This window comes from Pantherophis guttatus, chromosome 5 (genome assembly GCF_059756535.1).
Source record: "Pantherophis guttatus breed Tessera chromosome 5, ASM5975653v1, whole genome shotgun sequence".
In the NCBI taxonomy this organism is placed as follows: domain Eukaryota; kingdom Metazoa; phylum Chordata; class Lepidosauria; order Squamata; family Colubridae; genus Pantherophis; species Pantherophis guttatus.
Window position 1 is genome coordinate 90,644,924 of NC_142067.1, and position 18,357 is coordinate 90,663,280.

At 38.6% G+C, this 18,357-nt stretch overlaps 1 protein-coding gene across 9 annotated transcripts; it reads right to left on the reverse strand.

The window, feature by feature from the left end:
* Positions 1-292: 292 nt before the first annotated feature.
* GYG2 (glycogenin 2) lies at positions 293-18,131 on the reverse strand. 9 transcript variants are annotated; one of them, XM_087895296.1, is made up of 11 exons: positions 17,795-18,045; positions 16,659-16,786; positions 13,345-13,486; positions 12,615-12,675; positions 11,228-11,402; positions 10,308-10,470; positions 9,207-9,333; positions 5,908-6,121; positions 3,178-3,318; positions 2,334-2,432; positions 293-1,841 (listed from the first exon to the last, which is right to left on the reverse strand). In XM_087895296.1, exons 4-11 carry the CDS (start codon positions 12,638-12,640, stop codon positions 1,680-1,682), a joined length of 1,107 nt encoding a protein of 368 aa, XP_087751422.1. In that variant the 5' UTR covers positions 12,641-12,675; positions 13,345-13,486; positions 16,659-16,786; positions 17,795-18,045; the 3' UTR covers positions 293-1,679. The 9 variants fall into 9 exon arrangements, with proteins under 9 accessions (XP_087751422.1, XP_087751423.1, XP_087751424.1 ...); XM_087895297.1 differs by having other exon boundaries at positions 17,569-17,938; XM_087895298.1 differs by lacking the exon at positions 17,795-18,045 and adding an exon at positions 16,897-17,036.
* Between the last annotated feature and the right edge of the window lie 226 nt (positions 18,132-18,357).

The window sequence follows — 18,357 nt, forward strand, 5'->3', positions numbered from 1 at the left end:
AACTGACAGAGTCAGGTCTTCAGGACCTTAAGGAAGGCCAGGAGGGTGGGAGCTGATTTCACCCCAAGGGGGGGGGGGGTTAGATGTTCCAAAGGGCAGGAGCCACAGCAGAGAAGGCTCGTCTCCTGGACCACATCAGCTGAAATACCTTGACTGGTGGGGCCCGCAGCCTGTCTCCTCTGCCAGCGCGTTATTATTCCTAGTATAACACTCACTGCTTTCTAATTATTCACGAGTATACTTTTATAAGATTCTTAAATCAGTTAATATGATGAGAACAGGACCATGGAGATTTCAAGAATATAAAATGTTTATTTGATAAACTACTGCATTACAAAAATGAAGAAAAAAATGGAAATTATAAGGTAGAATCTTTACTAAATATTTACAAAATCAGAAAGTATCAAATCAAAATTAAAAAGAAATAAAAGTCGGTGGAAAAACATAAATTATGTAACACTGACACCTCCTTGCATGCAAAAGTAAACTTCTTGAAGAAACTATTAAATAAATCTGTGATTTAGGGCTGCAACCTAAAACAGGGACAGAAAATTACAAAAAAAAACTTAGAGGACACAACAAATATATTTCAAATGTTCTAACAGATAAAAGGTTCGCTTTAGTTTTGGTAATCATCTCAATGGATACATAAGGGTTTTAGTGATTCAACTGTGCATAATGCTTTGGAACAAGTTATCCTAAGATTCAATGTTAAAATTTAATAATTTTAAATACTCCTAGGTAAAAAGGCTATAAAGTTATAATTTTATCAAGAATTAACCATTTGACAGTAAATAAAAAAATGCACATTACCAATAAAAGAAAAAAGTGGCCCATTGAATTCAATGTGACTAAGTTTCTATTACAAACACTGTTGAATGCCCCGTTTAATTGTACCAATGGTGAGCTGTCAATTAACCAGATGAAATATTCTTTTGCCTTCCTGCATCTGATGAAATGGGCTTCAGTTCAGAGACTTATAGTACAATGACACATGACTTAAGATGCTACAAGCTGCTCTAAGTTAGGATGTAATAGATTAATATGTGTAGACCTCTTCCAAAAATATTGACAGTATAATGCGTAAGAGTTCCTAGCCAGCTGAATTTCAGTTAAAGTACAGCATGATATATAGTCTTCCATTAATAAGGTAAGGATAGGCAAGGTTTTATCAAACCTATAAAATCCTCCATACCCAGAGATAAAATCCTCCATACCCATATATTTGGATCATGCCCTTATGTGTGCTTATTAGCCCTGTTGTGTTTGCGTCTTTTACTTTCAAGTTTTTTATACCCTCTTCCATGCCAAATCTAGTATGAAAAATGTATTTGATCTACAAGTATGAAGCCGTTTATCATAGTTTCAGATTAATTTTCTAGCTAGAAAGTTTACAGGATGCAAGGCTGTAGAGGCTATTCCTAAGCTAAGGAAGGTTCTGGAGAAGTTGAACCAAAGTTTGACTCAGCAAAAGGAAAGCTTAAAAGTTCCATGCATTTCATTCTTTGAAAGTAAATACTGGCAAATACATATTTATCTAGGCTTGCAAGTTTAGTCATGTCAGAAAACCTATTTTTGCCAAAATTTCCCTTTCACCAAAGCAAAAGATATAATCCTGAAGGTTTTGCATGCTCTGCAAATGTAAACAGACCAATTGCAATAAGGATAAGAAAAAACACCTATAATAAAAAAGCATCTAACTTCTTCTTGATGTTTTCGAAAGCATCTTTTCCTAGATAATCAATATGGCCCTCCTCCCACTTCCTTCGTTCATCTTCTGCACTTGATTCCTTTGCCTCCGGCTGAATAGTCACCTCTGCAACAGGGCTGACAAATTCATTCTAGAAGAACAAAGAATGAAAGGCATTTCAGACATTCAGTATTGCCATTTTAATAATATTAACAGTTACAGCCAGAAAACTAGATTCAAGTTGTACATAATGCAAGCAGTTGAATTTGCAGGCCACAAATGATGCAGGGCTACAGAATCTAAGCTGATTTAAGTAATATCTATAAGAATACTGGAATACAAACTAGTGCCAATTCTTCATCACATAAGCAAGACAATCTTATCGTTCATATTGGTCAAATATTATTTTAAGTCTAGAGGGAAAAAGCTAAGTAAATAAAACAAATATTTGTTTTATTAAATTCATTTATATGGTTGGCCATCTTGTAAATGTGGCTCTGCAGCTAATAACACAGTAAAATATATATTTAAAAAGTATAATCAAATGATTTTTAAAACTATAGTGGTCAGCAAGGGTAAATCAGGAGTAAATAGCTGACAAAGAACTCTCAATGGGCCATACAGCGTATATATTTACTGTTACCATAGTCTGGAGAGGAACAAGCTGAAGAGACAATTCCGTGATGGATTTGCTTGGATCAACAGTATCACTTTCAAGACTGCATTCATCTTTCTTTACAGCCTGAATAAAATTAAATACAGGCTTTAATTGCACTCCATCCAAGGAAAAGAACAACTTTTATTACAGCCCACCTGGAGCATGTTCCATATTCCTCAATACTATTATGGTCTGCATATTTTACTTTAATATTTCATTGGCAGACTCCAAGTAATCATAAAAGATCAATAGAATACTGACAATTAGCCTTTTTTGTTGAAGTAAATAAAATAATTTTGCATGCCATTGAAAAATGTATAAGAATATCCATCAGGCTGGTATGCCATGTTCCACAGGATGAATTTAAAATCCCTTGTTGAAAAACACTTCGTATTGTTGCAATCTCAGACATGTTTAACTAAAAATACTTCTTTTCAAAAAAGGGCCCTGTCAAATCCCAAGCGTCTTGTTAATATGGAACTCAAAAGCACAGGTACTGAGACTGTAGAAATAGCTTCACCAGACACGGAAGATATTTCCAAGTAAAATATACATACCTCCCATTGTTATTACGTAAACAAAGACTGATTTTGCAATAGAAAGCCACAATTTTAAAACACATTTCATTACAAGTCATTTCCAACTGCAAACCTAATTCAGACAGATGATTTGAAAAGGAAACATCTGTTTTAAAGTACATTATATTATATTCATATCAGATGAAGATATACTGATATTTTAAATCTGTGAAAATGACATCTTTACAAATGTAGATGCATCTTCCAAATATCTACAATTATTTAAAATAATAGTAATAAAATATACTCACCATATTATTTTTGGCAGAAAACTCACAGGATGTATTTACAACAGATTCTGAAATATATCTTGTATTTGTTGAGGCTGGCAAAGAATTGTTGATAAGAGGATTTTCGCTTTCAGATGTCACCTCATCATTGTTCCTTTCAGGCTACAATACAAAAATATTGTTTGCACTATGTGTTTAAATGTATTACCTCTAGATTTTATTTTTGCTTTTAACTTTATTTATTTTCTACAATTTATCCAAACAATACTCTAAGCAGATTGCAAAATAATTTACAGGTTATAGTAAAAATAAAATTAAAATATGACAACATTACTATCCATAAGCACATGTATAGTGCTGTCAATATAGGTAGTCCTCAACTTATGACCAGTCACATAACAACCATGGTATTTGCTTAATAACATTTACTTAACAGCTGCTGCAAAAAATGTTGAAAAATTGTGTCGGGTCATTCTGATGTCTCAAATTACGACCATGACTTATGACCATAAACCTGAACTCAAGTAGGTCATAAGTCAAGGACTATCTGTAAATCACCTACTGAAAGAATCAAAACCACCCACTATTTTGCCAGCCTCCAAAGGTATTTTGAAATAGCCAAATTTTAATGGCTTTTATGAATGCCAGTAGGATTGGTGGGTGAAGGTCCTTTTCCCTTGCAGAGGTCAGAAGCATCAGTCAGCTCTACCGTATCAATGATTTGACCATAACAATGTTATGGATCACTACTCTTGAAGTATTTGCTGGTACAAGCCAGAATCCATCGTTCCCTCAATGACTGTGAGTTATCTGGATCTTGAGACTGCAAAGCAAACCCAAACTACAATAATCTCACCACAACATTTTATCTCATTTTAGCCAAACATTATTACTTGTTGACATACATAAATATTAGAACATTCCATTTTCATATTCTATTTACAGAATATTGTTCCAAGAGTCTCCTAGACCATGCAGGACATCTATAGCAATGAAGATTTTGAAGCAATCTGTTTTTTCCTTGGAATCCTTCCATACACAACACTCTTGTTCACAGTCTTCATTATGGTGAACTCGTGACATTAAACAGTACAAGAGTGCCCTCCTAACTTTTACTGGTATTCTAAGGTTTTTTGTGAGTCTTGTCCACAAATATTATACAATTGTGATACAATATTTGTGATTTTTTTTTTGTTGGTGAACTACTCTTAGACAGAGCAACAGTGGGATTACATTTGCTCCATTTGAACACCATCTGACATGGCAATAATTTTGTATCCCTTTCAGACTCATGAACATACATAACAATATAAATATGCTGTTTAAGATACACAGACATCTCTTTTGATAGGGTCATGGTTCACTTCCATTATCCTGTGTTGTAAAAGAGCAGATTCCAATGGTGGTGGCCAACATGTATTTTTTTTTTAATATGAGGGACCATTCAACTCATACCTGTCATCTTATTGATTAGAAGATATAACTTAAGTTACTCCTTTAAGAATGCTAATTAACCTAGAATTTCACAAACTCTGAAGCATAACAAAGGCAGTGAAAATTGGCTTGATACATTCAATAAAAATGTGATGCAGTATAAAAGACCACGCTAGAATGTTACCAAAGTTGCACTTTAAAAGATATTTATATATGAATGTGTCTCAATCCCTTACTAAGAGCTCTTTTTTACTGTGATCTCTATTCTTCAATGGAAAACATTAGTACTCAATTTCAAAAGTGATATGCTATCAGAGTGGTATGCTCCTCTTTGAGAAGGTTGCCTAAATCTGCTTGGTAAAATTAACCATTAACCTGGGGGATGGAGATGATAATATAAATAATTTGAAAATTGGGAGGGGGAGCAAGGAAAAGAAAGGACAGCCATAGCCACTGCAAACATGCAGCACCAACATGTTTCTGGATACATTTCTGTTATAAACGTTTATTCTGGCCTGAAATTATTTTAGCTACTTTTTTTTGTACCTTCAAGTCAGTGGTGAAATTCAATTTTTTTTTTACTACCAGTTCTGTGGGCGTGGATTGGTGGGAATGGTGTTGCTTGGTGGGCGTGGCTTGGTGGGCGTAGCAGGGGAAGGATACTGCGAAATCTTCATTCCCACCCTGCTCCAGGGGAAGGATACTGCAAAATCCCCATTCTCTCCCCACTCCTGGGGGGAAGGATATTGCAAAATCTCCATTCCCACCCCACTCAGGGGCCAGCCAGAGGTGGCATTTGCCGATTCTTCGAACTACTGAAAATTTCTGCTACCGGTTCTCCAGAACCTGTCAGAACCTGCTGGATTTCACCCCTGCTTCAAGTTAATTTTGACCCTTGCAACTGCCTGGTCAAGTCCCTGAAGGTATTTTTAGCAAGAATTTCAGAAATGGTTTGCCATTGCTGTGAGAAAGAATTGACTAGCCTAATGCCTTAACCATTGTAACAAATTGGATATACTTACTTACTGTTATGTTTGGATTAAAGTAAATCCACTATGTTAAAATACATAATAATTTCTGTAAACAAATGTTTCATGGCATTATTTCCAATTCTTAATTATTATAATAAAGCATAAAAAACTTCTGAAGGGATAAATGTGGATTAAAGCAATATATTAAGGACTAAATTTACAATTGTTGCAATGTAACCTCATTCTGAATGCAGTTACAATCTAAGTTATAAAATGATCATATGGAGTGGAAGAAATCTATCATGTCATAAAAGTCAGTCAATCCTTCCTACCATAACCATTTTACCTCCTTTTGCTGAATTGGAGGCTCCTGAATTTTTTCCAGTAATGGTAATACACTGGATTTGTATGTTATCCACCAAAGTTCTAGGAATGGCAGTTGATTTTCAGATACAGAAGCTGAATCATTTGGTGTAACTGTTCTTGTCTGGGGGTTGTACTTGTAGTTCCAGGGTTTTGCTGGTCCCAAAAAATGAATCACCTTTGTATCTTTACCAAAACTGTGGGGGGAAAAATAAAACAATATTGCTTCAGTTCAATGGTTGACATTGAAGACTACCACCTCAATAACTATAGACTTATATACCACCCCATAGTGCTTTACAGCATTCTCAGAGTGACTTTACAGTGTCAGCATATTGTTCCCAACAATCTGGGTCCTCATTTTATCGACCTCGGAAGGATGGTAGGCTGAGTCAACCTCAACCCCATCAGGATCAAACTATAGAGAAGAGTTAGCTAGCAATACTGCATTCTAACCACTGCATGATCATGGCTCCTAGAATAGTATAGAGCAGGAGTCCCCAACTCCTGGTCCCTGGACTGGCACCGGGCTGCAGCATGCCAGAAATCAGGTCACACAAAAAAACAAGGTCCATCCAGCGGATGCTGGCAGCACATAAAACCATGCCCCCTCCAGTTCATTCCAGCTCATAGTAACATGAAGGGACGGGCAGTGTGATACAGTGTGAGTGCAGGCGAAGAAGGAGTGGTGTAACTTTATTGAACATGGCCGGGCAGAGAAGAGGGTGGTGTAGCACCACATGGGTGCAACCAGGTGGGGGAGGTAAGAGCCATGAGAATGTGGGAGCGGCTGCTGAGGTACTGTCTGAATGCAGCTGGGAGAGGCGGGAGTGATGCGGTGCCACTCCAGAACAGCCAGACAGGGAGGTGTATCCAATGGAGTACAGATTAGAAGTGCTGCAAGTGGGTGCTATAGAATACAAGATCCCTGAGATCTCATACTCCATAGGCTCCTTGGGAAAAGAAGTGGTAGGAGCAATTTACGAGAGCAACTTGTGACCTTTCCTGCTGGCTTTCCCATTGAGTTTGCTTGTAGGAAGCTGGCAGAGGAAGTCACAAATGATAACCACATGACTGTAGGATGCTGCAACTCTCAAGTGCAAGCTGGTTGCCAAGTGCCTGAATTGTAATTACATAGCCGTAGGGACACTGCAACAGTTGGAACTTCGAGGACCAGTCATGTGCATTCATTCAGTGCCATCGCAATTTAATGAAAGTTACTGAACAAGTTATTAACCCAAGGACTAATTGTACAGTACAAGTTTTTCAACTCTACAATTACCTGGCAGCAAAATACAATTTCATTAATACCATTTCTGCCAACTTTTCAGATAAAAAATATTCCGATGGCTTACAATTAAAATTCAATACACGCTGTGATACATAAATGAAAATATGTTAAATTTTGCCTTTTGATTAAAAAACTAAAACCAAAATCAAGATATACAAAATAACGAAATAAAAGACAGAGGGATAAAATCGCTTTGCCAATGCCAGTTCGAAATGACAAAACACTGAAGATATATTTATAATGGACTTTGGTTTCCCTTTGCTAGAGTTCTTTCTGAGATAAACACTGTAATTTTCAAGCATTCTTTGATTCTATGGAAGATTGCAAGAGATAATAGCTAGCCTTTCATTTACTTTTGTAGTGTCAAGGGAACAATGTTTTCTTGGTATGAGAAAAGCAAGCTCCTTCTAACTATCCATTTTTCAGGCCCAAAACTGAAACCTGGTTTATTTCTTCCCACCATGGTATTGCTCCTTAGAAGCTTCCACTAATTAATAAACACAGAGGCCCTGTTCCTGCTAAAAGGGAGATGTTAATTTCTTGGAATTGTTCATTAGAAATTGGAGACTGAACCAGCTTATGCTGGGAAGGCAACAGCTGTGAGTAGGTGGGCATGATAAAACAGTTTTAAGCTAGTGCAAATTGTTCAATACGATTAATTCATAATGATAGGAAAGACTACTCAAGCCATTTTATCATCTAAAGTAATTGTGACAGTACATATTTCCCAACATTTCACTCATTACATGGTAAGCTCTAGAGCAGGGGTCCTCAAACTTTTTAAACAGGGGGCCAATTCATGTCCCTCAGACTGTTGGTGGGGCCAGACCGGCTAGGTGGGTGTGGCTAGGTGGTCACGTGACTGGGTGGGGTGGCCAATTTAGTAGTCCAAACAATACACACAAATTAAATTTTAATTTGTTACTTAAGGGATGTGGCTGCCTTGGGGTTGTGTGAGGGACTTCTGTGTGTGTGTGTGTGTGTGTGTGTGTGTGTGTGTGTGTGTGTGTGTGTGTGTCCCTCTCCCTCCTCTCTCTCTCTCAAGGCTGGAGAGATGAAAAATGCCCAAGGCCTCTCTGCGTGTCCCATTTTTGGCCTCCCCAGCCTCTGATACCACTCTGCCACCCAAAAACAGGCCTGTTTTTGGCCTCCCAAGGCCTCCAGAAAGTGGGTGGAGGCCGGCAGGTATGCGGGGCGATGTGGGTGGAGCAGACTGGTAGTCCTGCGTGGGCCAGACTAATGGCTTCAGCGGGATATATATGGCCCACGGGCCATAGTTTGAGGACCCCTGCTCTAGAGACTCCAGAAATTCCAACATAAAGCAAGTTAAAAGTACTGGAACCCGGTTAAGAGTTTGGATTGTTTTAGGTGAACAAACATGGATTGCCTTAGTTGTTGTTATTCTGTGTATACTATTGCCTGATATGTAATTAGATGTTTAAAATTTTGCATTTGTGGTGGAAATATTACTGATTCTGGATTGCAAAGGCATAATTATCATACTAATGACTCTGAGCTTTGGAATCTGTCTAACTGAATCTTATAGTCAAATTAATATTTACCAGTAATTACAAAGAATATTATTTGCTAATTATTAAGGCCAGGAAGGATAGAAACAAATAATATTGCAGTTTATCCTGCTTTTGGCTTTCCCATAGTTGTCTGGTTGATCATGGTGGGAGTTTGAAGTTGTTCTACAGCTCTGTCATCAAATTCTTCTGTTCTTCCTATATTACCAATGGATTACTATCATCTAAATGTATATATTGATAGTATGAAAGAAGAAATGTTTTCAATGGAACTAATTATATTCTAAGAGGGGTATATATCTGAAATTGCATGTAACTGATATAAAACAGAAGAACTGCACTTATCAATTACCATATCATATGTATATTAGGGCTCCACTCCTAGCTACAAGAAAAATGAAATCTGTGAAAACATGAACTGTTTATCACTGAATTATCAATAAAAAACATTTTAGTACTTACTGCTGGAAAGCAGGGGCATATGTATAGACAGTGCTGCTGCTTAGATTATAGATAAATGGCAAGTGTTTATTTATATCTTTGGTTGCCCAGCTGCTGAAAAAACTGTTTAACAATCCCTGATCACCTCCTACAGAATAAAAAGAGCATTACAAAGGTTCAAACTCTTATTAATGTGAACAACAGCCTTCCCAACCTAGCATTATACACAGGTGTCACATTACAACACCCATAATGTTCCAGAATTGCAATTGCAGAGTTGCAATTGCAACACAAATGATGGCAATTGGTTTAGAAAAAAATAAAGTATGGTATCAAAGCTTTGTCTTTAAGCCCAGATGAACTATGCTGTTGTACAACAATTATTCTAAATCTCTCTCCATCAATTAGCAGCAGTCAAAACAGGAATATGTTTAAAAGGCTCCTTATGATGATACCTGAACATAAGAAACATGCCATTATATATAAAAATGGAGAACCTCTATATACAATGGTTAATTTTAGCAACAACTATTATTTTGCTTTTAGTTGCTATTGCCAGCTGGTGTAAGGACCTGCCCCAGCTGATCCCTCAGGAAAGCAAAATTCTTGACTCCATTGAGTTGAATCAAAAGAACTTTTACTGAGAGAAAGCGGTTGCAGTAAAGTCAGGTGGAATCTGAAGGTCCCGTGCAAAGCACAAAGCAATTCTTCCCGAATTGCTTCCCAAAACCCAATTCCCCTGACCAGTCCACTGGCAGCCAATGTGATGCCGCAAGGATGTTTTGAGAACACTGAAGTGCTTGGCAGATAACTGGTCACTCTCAGGGCACGACAGCCTTGGACCCAGGCTGGACCCAGCTGGGAGGGAGTCTGCTCCATGTCTGAAGACAATCCCCCTCCCTAATTCCCAAGCAGTTACAGCAAAAGCAAAAGCCTGCGAAAAATGCCAGCAAGCCTTCCTTTCCCTCCCCCTAACAGAATGGCAGATACAATGGTGGACCTGATAGCTGGATCTAGATATAAATATTTTGATGAACATTCATCAAAAGTTCAGATCTTTAAAAGAACTTTGTCAATAGTTTCACTCCAGAGCCAAGGAGAGGACCAAGTCCACAGACTTACCATCAAAACTACCGTGTTCACTGGCAAACTGGAGAAGATGTTTGAAGGTTTTCAAAGAAGGTTGGAAAACAAAGACACCACTGTTAAAGCAGTCTGGCCAACCAGAATCTGGAGCTGCTGATAATTCTTCCCGCTCAAAGAGTTCATCAACATTACAAAGCACCTGGAAAGATCATTAAAATTTGAATCAGTCGATTCTTCTGCTACTGATATGAGATTTTTTTAAATTGAACTCACTCATTATTCTACCTTTTACTATTAGCAAATTTATTTTGGCTCTGCAGCATAAATGAAGAGACACTAAGATGTGGGAATGTCTTCATAACTAAACATCTTTTAACCTAGTAACTATATTCTATCAAGGTTTAAAAATCAAATATTCTGTAGCCTTGCATGTTTTTGTAGTTGCACTGTAATTCTAATGAGTTACAATGACTGTAAGTTAGGTGTTCTAGCCAAGGCACAGGGCTACAAACAGGGAGACAATGAGTTCTAAATCCGCTTTAGGTAGGTACCAGCTTGGGCCAGTAGCACTCTTCCAGCCCTAGAAAGTAAGCAATGGCAAACCACTTCTGAAATTTTATGAAGAAAACTGTAAGGACTAGCCCAGGCAGTTGCCAGGAGTCAACATTGACTCAAAGGTCAAAAACAAAAAAACGAACTCTATTATCTGTGTAGGCTATCACTTATCTTGGGCAAAAATTAGATACTTGTTCCTCAAGTACACAGGTATTGTTCATACATCTATGTACCCCTATTTATACACTTACATAAATATATTTTTTCTGAGTCTAAATCTCGAGTGCAGATTCCATAACAAACAAGAAGAAGATTCCTGCAAGTGAACATTCTCTTTTTTTACAATTGATTCTTATGGCAAATATTTCCAAGCTTGACATTTCTGGCACTGCTGCCCTTACCAATGTGTCTGCATCCATGAAGACACATTTGCTATACTGAGTAAGAGTCCAGCAATGCAGTTTGGTAAAGGTTACACCCAGTTCTAGCCTCTTCAGGAGAGTCAAGTGCACCAAATCATTGCTGTCAATTTCTTTAACATCAACCACGGAATCAAAGATGGTCCTGAGGGCAGCCCTGTCAAAGCAATAAAACCATTAATCTTACAATCTCTCTTTTTACAAGATATGCAGTGCAGTAGACAATTAAAAGAACTGAATTGTAAAATAGCTTAAACTTTAATTATTAAGTCATAACTACACAAGGTAAGCAAATGTTTATCTGTGTGCATATATACGAATGATAGACAAATAATGGGATATAATGGAAATAAGAAGCAAAAATATCTGCATATATACACATATACACATACAGACACTTCCTAAGAGCCATTTGATAGGATTGGTGATAACAAAAGACCAAGAACCACAGGTTGGGAAACTTGTAAAATCGGACTGCAGGACACATTTAAATTTTAAATACATAGATTAAATATAGTGCAGTTAAGAGGTAAGACTTGATCAGTATTAGCTTTAATTCAAGCATATTAGTGAAATGATTTCAAGTTGAAAGATATTTGGATAGTAATTATTCTATAAAGAAAGGGTGCTTTATTTTTTTAAAAAAGATCTAATTAGTACTATAAACCAATTGCTTCTAACCAAATATTACCTAGACCACTATTTAGTTTCTAAAAGCAGAGAACCAGACAGATCCATGCCTCAAAGAGTCTTGCTTTGCTATTTATCAATATTTGTTTTCAGAAACAGAAACCCTGTTCAAGCACCCATTGGAATATATGGAGAATAAAAACTTGGCAGAGAAATGAGTGTGTGCAAACAGCCCTGCCTCTGCCTCTCCCCTACTCCACTGACTGGTCACTGGACTTTTAAAGTTCCTGACCTTTGGCTGCTAGGTCAGCCTGTAACTAAGCTCCCTTTATGATATCTATCGATTGATTGATCGATCAATCAATCGATCGATTTACCTATCCACACACAAACACACACACAGTCATGGTAACAGTTCCAGAAGACCACAGCTATAGGGAGGTTTGATCTATTTGATGAGTCCACTATAGATGCCTGATGGACGGGTTTCACAGGGAACTTGAGGTCTTTTCTGAAGATCTGGTATTCATTTCAGCTGAAGCCTTAGTTGCCACTTGGAATGAGAGGGAAGCAGCAGCTTTATGGCCAATCTTTGTGCATTGAGCTCAGAATCCCCCCTGGTTTATAGAGGAATTCCAGATACAGTAGAAGTAACACCTGGAACAGTAGAAGCACCTGGAGTAACACTGGATGAGGAGCATCTAACCAAACATGGACACAAGCCTCTGTTAAGGATTACCTTGTGAAAATAAGGGCACAAAACATTATTTTTTCATCCTTACTGAATTCATCCAGCAGTCCTGCAAAAGAATCAAGGAAAAAATGTACTTGCAGGGCTGCTGTGAAGAGCATCAATTGCATAAAATTGCTCAGATAAACCCCAAGCTGAACTCCAGCTTTTTGTCAGGATTCAAAGAACTGACTGTGATGGGATCTGGCTGTGTTATCTGGAATGAGCTTGAACCTGTTGGTATTGAGCTTGAGCCTGTTGAGGCCCCGTTGATCCCTAAAGCAGATAGATATGGCTTCCCAGGGGATATGTGGCTAGGTCCAGGAAGTAAATTCATTCTACAAACAGAGGGTACTTTTTGTAGATGTACATGCTTAAAGAGGCAGTGGTCTACCCTCTCCTCAAGAAACCTTCTCTGGACCCTACCATACTGGACAATTTTCATCCAATCTGATGCTTATGCTACAGCTTCAGAGAATCCTGGAAGAAATGGATTATATGGACCTTTCAGTCGGGTTCAGAGCTGGGTATAAGACCTAAATGGCATTGATTGCACTTGTGGATGATCTGGATATGAGATGGAAGGGTCATATTCACACTGGTTCTCCTTAATCTCAGTGGCATTTGACACCAAAAACCATGGTATCATTCCAGACCAGCTCAGATGGTTGGGAATAGAAGGCAGGGTGATGCAGTGGTTAAGTGGATAAGAGAATGAAATTGGGAAATGTGTCCTTACCTCATTTCCCTAGAGACTTGCGGTGTAATTAGTATTGCCAGTCTTCTAGATGTTTTATGATTTCTCAAGGATTGTCCAAGAACCAGAGCTCCATGGCAATAAACATCATTAGTGGCAAGAGTCACAAAAGCCTGGTCTGTTACTGGGGAAAAAAGCATTTTCATGTAATTCAGAGTTGGTTCTACCCTTGGCACATTTCTTATTTTATCCCACTATGCAGGACAGTTGCAAATTTAGCAAAAGCCCACAGTAGTTTTCTTCTACTGCTGTTATGGTTCGCCAACAGCCTGCGGAGCTGGCAGCAGAGTCGGAGAGTGAGGAGGCTGGGGAGGAACATGGGCCAGTCCTGGAGTCTGGGGAAGGCTCAGACAAAGGCTCTGCGTCGGAGGCAGAGATGGGGCCAGGGCCATCTGGGAGTTATGTGAGGACTCCAGAGCCTCCAGAGTCGGACATCAGAGAGGCAGAGGAACAGGGGAAGCCTGTTCCTAGTGCTCGCGTGGGCAGACCTGCCAGAAGGCAAGAACAGTTAAAACAAAAGGGATGACTCGGGAGTAAGGCTTGGAGATGATTGGCCCCTCCCATAAGACATAAAGGAAGAGCAAAGGCACATGGGCCTTTGCAGGAAGCAACGTTGTGGATGGTGTCAGTTTGTACTTTGAAACTCCATTTTTGACTCTGTGTTTCCATGTGGCCTTGCCAAGATAATTGCCAATTAGATTTTTGGCAGCGAGTCAAAGAAGATAAAGGTGGGTGTTTACCAGCCTTATCCGAAGGACTGTGGCAGACTTCCGTTGGACTATTTATAAACTCTTGGTGATTCAGCACTTGCTGTGAATGAAAGGAATTCACAGCCATTAAAATAAAAAAAGGGGGGGTTTTGGGACTAATTGTGTGCTTTTTACTATATCAGGAAGCCTAGGTCAGAAAAACTACTGTTAGTGTTGTATATTGTGCCACATTTGTTTTTCCATAAATAAAAATATGGAGAGGGGCAACGTTTACTTTATTTAGGTATTATACAGGTATAAATATCCTATAAAAATGCTAACGTAAGCCTTTATCTTATGTCTCCCTACTAAATGTAATGTATAACACATGATGCAATCAGTATTTTGGTTGCTATTAGTCAGAGACTAACAGACCTCACAGATCCCATATTTCAAAATGGTCCAATCAGGAGAAATATTTTTTTTTCTGAGAAATGAAAGAATTTGACATTGCATATCTTATTCTGAGTCACCACTCAGAATGCTAGGAAAAAAATGTTGAAATCTTGAAATTTTACTCATCCTCAACCCAACTCAAGGCCCGCTGGACGGATTCGGCCTGCAGGGTGGTTAGATCTGGCCCATGGGACCGCCCTGGAAACTGTGGAGGACCAGCCCGCAGTACTTTTGCCAGTGAAAATGGAGCTCGGGAGGGCCGTGTGTGTTTTCAACGGCAGAGGGTTGCAGGAGGCCATTGCAGCCAAAAATGGAGCTTGGGAGTCCATTTTTGCTGGCAGAGCGCTCAGGCTACCACAGGCACCCCCAACACGAGTGACACTGAACTGGCCACACCCACCCTGGCAACGCCCATCTCAACCCCCCAAGGTCAAACACAACCCTGATGTGGCCCTCAATGAAATCGAGTTTGACACCCCTCTTCTATACAATATTGGACCATCACCATGATTTTAAATGAAATGAAATGAGCAGAGCATAAAACTGACAATCTGGACTGAGTTAAATACAAGATATTCTCTCTCTCAACTTACGACCACAATTGAGCCCAAAATTTCTGTTGCTAGGTGAGACATTTGTTAAGTCTTGCCTCATTGTATGACCTTTTTGCCACAGTTGTTAAGTGAATCAGTACAGTTATTAAGTAAGTAACACAGTTGTCATTGACTTGCTTATCAGAAGCTCCAAAAAGGGGATTACGTGATCCCAGGATGCTGTGACCGTCATAAGTATGAATCAGTTGCCAAGTGTCTGAATTCTGATCACATGACTAAGGTAATACTGCAAGGGTCATGTGAAAAATGTCATAAGTCACTATTTTCAGTGCCGTTGCAACTTTGAATGGTGACTAAATGAAATGTTGTAAGTCGAGGACTACCTGTACTCAGTTGGAATTCTCAAACATTCTGATATTCTGGCACATCTTAATTTGAGAGATTTTGCTGCACAGTAGGTCATTTATTTTTAATTTTTGTTAACAAATGCATTTTAAGCTTCTTAAAAGAAACACAAAATAAATGCTCACAAAAATAAACAATCATCTTAATTTGTCTACATTTAGATGCCTTATTGCTGCACATTTTAATAGCATGCATATATCATTTGCACTATAAAGTTGGTTTCAGAATCTTATTATTGAGATTTAATCCCTTTTTATATTTCTGTAACATTAATCACTTTGAAATTCTTGGAATGAAAAAGCAAGATGTATACTGAGTAAACAAATATACTAATATATTAATTTTATAACAGAGTTTCTCTATGTTGGCATAAGAGGTGTCTCTTTCCTTATTAATGTAAAAATTGGCCTATTTTTAAAAAATGCAAATAAAACCATTATTATTTCATTCTTCAGCCTTATCCTTTAAAATGAATGCTTAATTATTTAATATTGAGCCAAAGCAAAGCATATAATTTCCCTGCAGCATTTGCAAAAAAAAATTAACTACTGTAAATAGATGTTTACTTCTGAAAACAGATGTGTTGCTCATCAAACAATATTTAGTATGTACATAAGACAAATTCATTACTGACAATTTTTGATTTTGCTCATTCCAGGCTATAGTTAGGCTACTAATGATTAGCATAAAATAAGAAAGAATATAACATTTATCTCAAAATGGATAAAAGATAAATCTAACTAGGTTTGCCATTTCTGTTGGGGAAAATGAGCAAGCTAATATAAGCAAATTATGGGTTTTTTTACATAAAATAAGTTTGGAGTATTTTTTGATACAAAAACAAAATTAATATTTCTACTCATGTGTACTCAGAACTAAACTCTTAATTAAATGTGCTCTCCCTTACTAGAAACTATTCTAATGCACATTAAAAAAAACCAATTACTCTTCAAATATTCAAATACCTTTCACATATTTGAGACCAATCCCATAACAGCAACATCTCTAATTTTACTTGTGTTGCGGGTATTTAGTAACAAAATACATACACAATGTTTTCTTTACTTTTTGATCATAAGTAAAATATTGCAGAAATGTTGAAGGTGCACCTCTAAGGTAATAAAACCCCCAGAGAGAAAACTATCAGAGAACAAAGAACAAGAGGAGAGAGTGAGGGCGGGAATCCACTTACCAGGCATTTTTTTTTAACTGCTAGCAGAGTAATGTTCAACTTAATTCCTTAATGCCACAACTCCTTCCTAATTCTCAGCAGGTTCTCCTCAGACCAAAAATGCCAGTTGAGATTATCTTTTTTATTTCCTATTGAAGACAAGTGAATTAACATTCAGATATTCCGCAGAGGACTTTAACCACATAAACTGCCCTTAAAAGAACAGAAGAAGAAAAGAAAGGTTTTCTTTTCAAATTACCTTGTGTTTTAAGTTTAAATCTCTCCTTCCCCGCACCCCCCCTGCCCCACTTTCTTTTTCAGAGATTTCTTAAGCAAAGTTTAAGACCACTCTAACACATACACATGCTTCCATTCCTTTTTGCTAGCAAAAGGAGGGTCTAACAAGTAGTTTCATGTTCCTTTTTTCAAATTCCCTAGCAAAATATTAACTATTTAATAGCCATCAGTATTCACTATTTATTTACGCTACTAGATGGGAGGTACTCCATGAAAAGCAAAGGACACTATTAATAAAGTTAAAGTAAGTATAGAATAGCAGGACAAGACATTTATTTGAACATCTGGTGACACAGGCATTAGTTCTTCAAAGATGATGCCATAATAAAAGCATAATTCTAAACATATTACATTTCAGCTACTGTGTAAGGCATAGGGCACATAGAATTGTAGGACACAGAATCAGATACATTTTTGCACTGAGTATTCAAATTGAATATTTTTTTTAGAAAGCTTTAGCACGGCGGCTTAGAGATGCTCAAAATCGTTTGCCATCTTGAGTTTGCCATTAAACGTTTTTTTAAAAAAAAAGTTTTCTGCAACAGACAGACACAAGTCGCTCTCCCTCCGGAATTGATTAGCAAAGGTTAACTTGGAAGTTGGAAAAAAAGAGGGAGGGACAGAGGGAAAGTACCGTTAGTTAGCAAAGCGTGGCTCTCTCCTAGGAGCCCAACGCGTTGTCTTCCTTGCAGAGGGAGAGCCTCCTCTGCCAACCTGAATCAAGCCTTCCTCCTTCTCCCCCCTTGTCCTGCCGCAGCACAATTCCTCCTCCCGCCCCTCGTGCAGGAACCAGCTAGACGTTTAAAGCCCTTCCATCTCCCTCTCGGTTCCAGTCCAGGGGCAACACCAACCGCGCACACCTTTTACGAGGGAAGCCGAGCTTCGAAGGCGACGCCGGGCTCCTGCGCCCCCTTCAAATCCTCTAGCCGCCCTTGGGACTCCATACGCACTTCAGGCAACGAGCTCAGCTGCTATTCAGTCGCCGGTGTGGCCAGCCGAAGAGCAAGGGGGGCAACCTTCCCTGCGCCAGCCCGGGAGCAAGCGAGCGAGGCTGCCCCCTCATTGGCCAGGTCGGCGGCTCCTCCTCCGGCGGCGCGGCACAGATACTCTCCTGTGTCAATCAACAACAACAAAAAAAGGGGGGGGTTGACGCGCCGCGCCGGAATCTTGCAGTAAGGAGGAAGGGCTTCTCTCAGTGGAAGTACAAAGCAACTGGAATCTCAAAAGTGTTGTTTTTTTTAAAGGCAACTGGACTGTTTTATCCTTGAGGAAGAAGAACAAAAACATAGGAGATGTCCTTCCTTGCCCTCAGGGTGCAATTGGTTGTGGGGTCTTCTAGGCACCTGACTAGGTGGCGCAGTGGCTAAGACACTGAGCTTGTCAATCAGAAAGATCGGTGGTTCGAATCCCTAGTACAAATGTC

What these genes read in the sequence shown, in the direction of transcription:
- GYG2 (XM_034431436.3), bottom strand. An exon ending in TATGCCCCTGCTTTCCAGCA is followed by an intron (nt 6,122 to 9,206) that starts GTAAGTACTAAA and finishes TTCCCCCCACAG; the next exon opens with TTTTGGTAAAGATACAAAGG. An exon ending in TTTCTGCCAAAAATAATATG is followed by an intron (nt 2,433 to 3,177) that starts GTGAGTATATTT and finishes AATTTTATTCAG; the next exon opens with GCTGTAAAGAAAGATGAATG.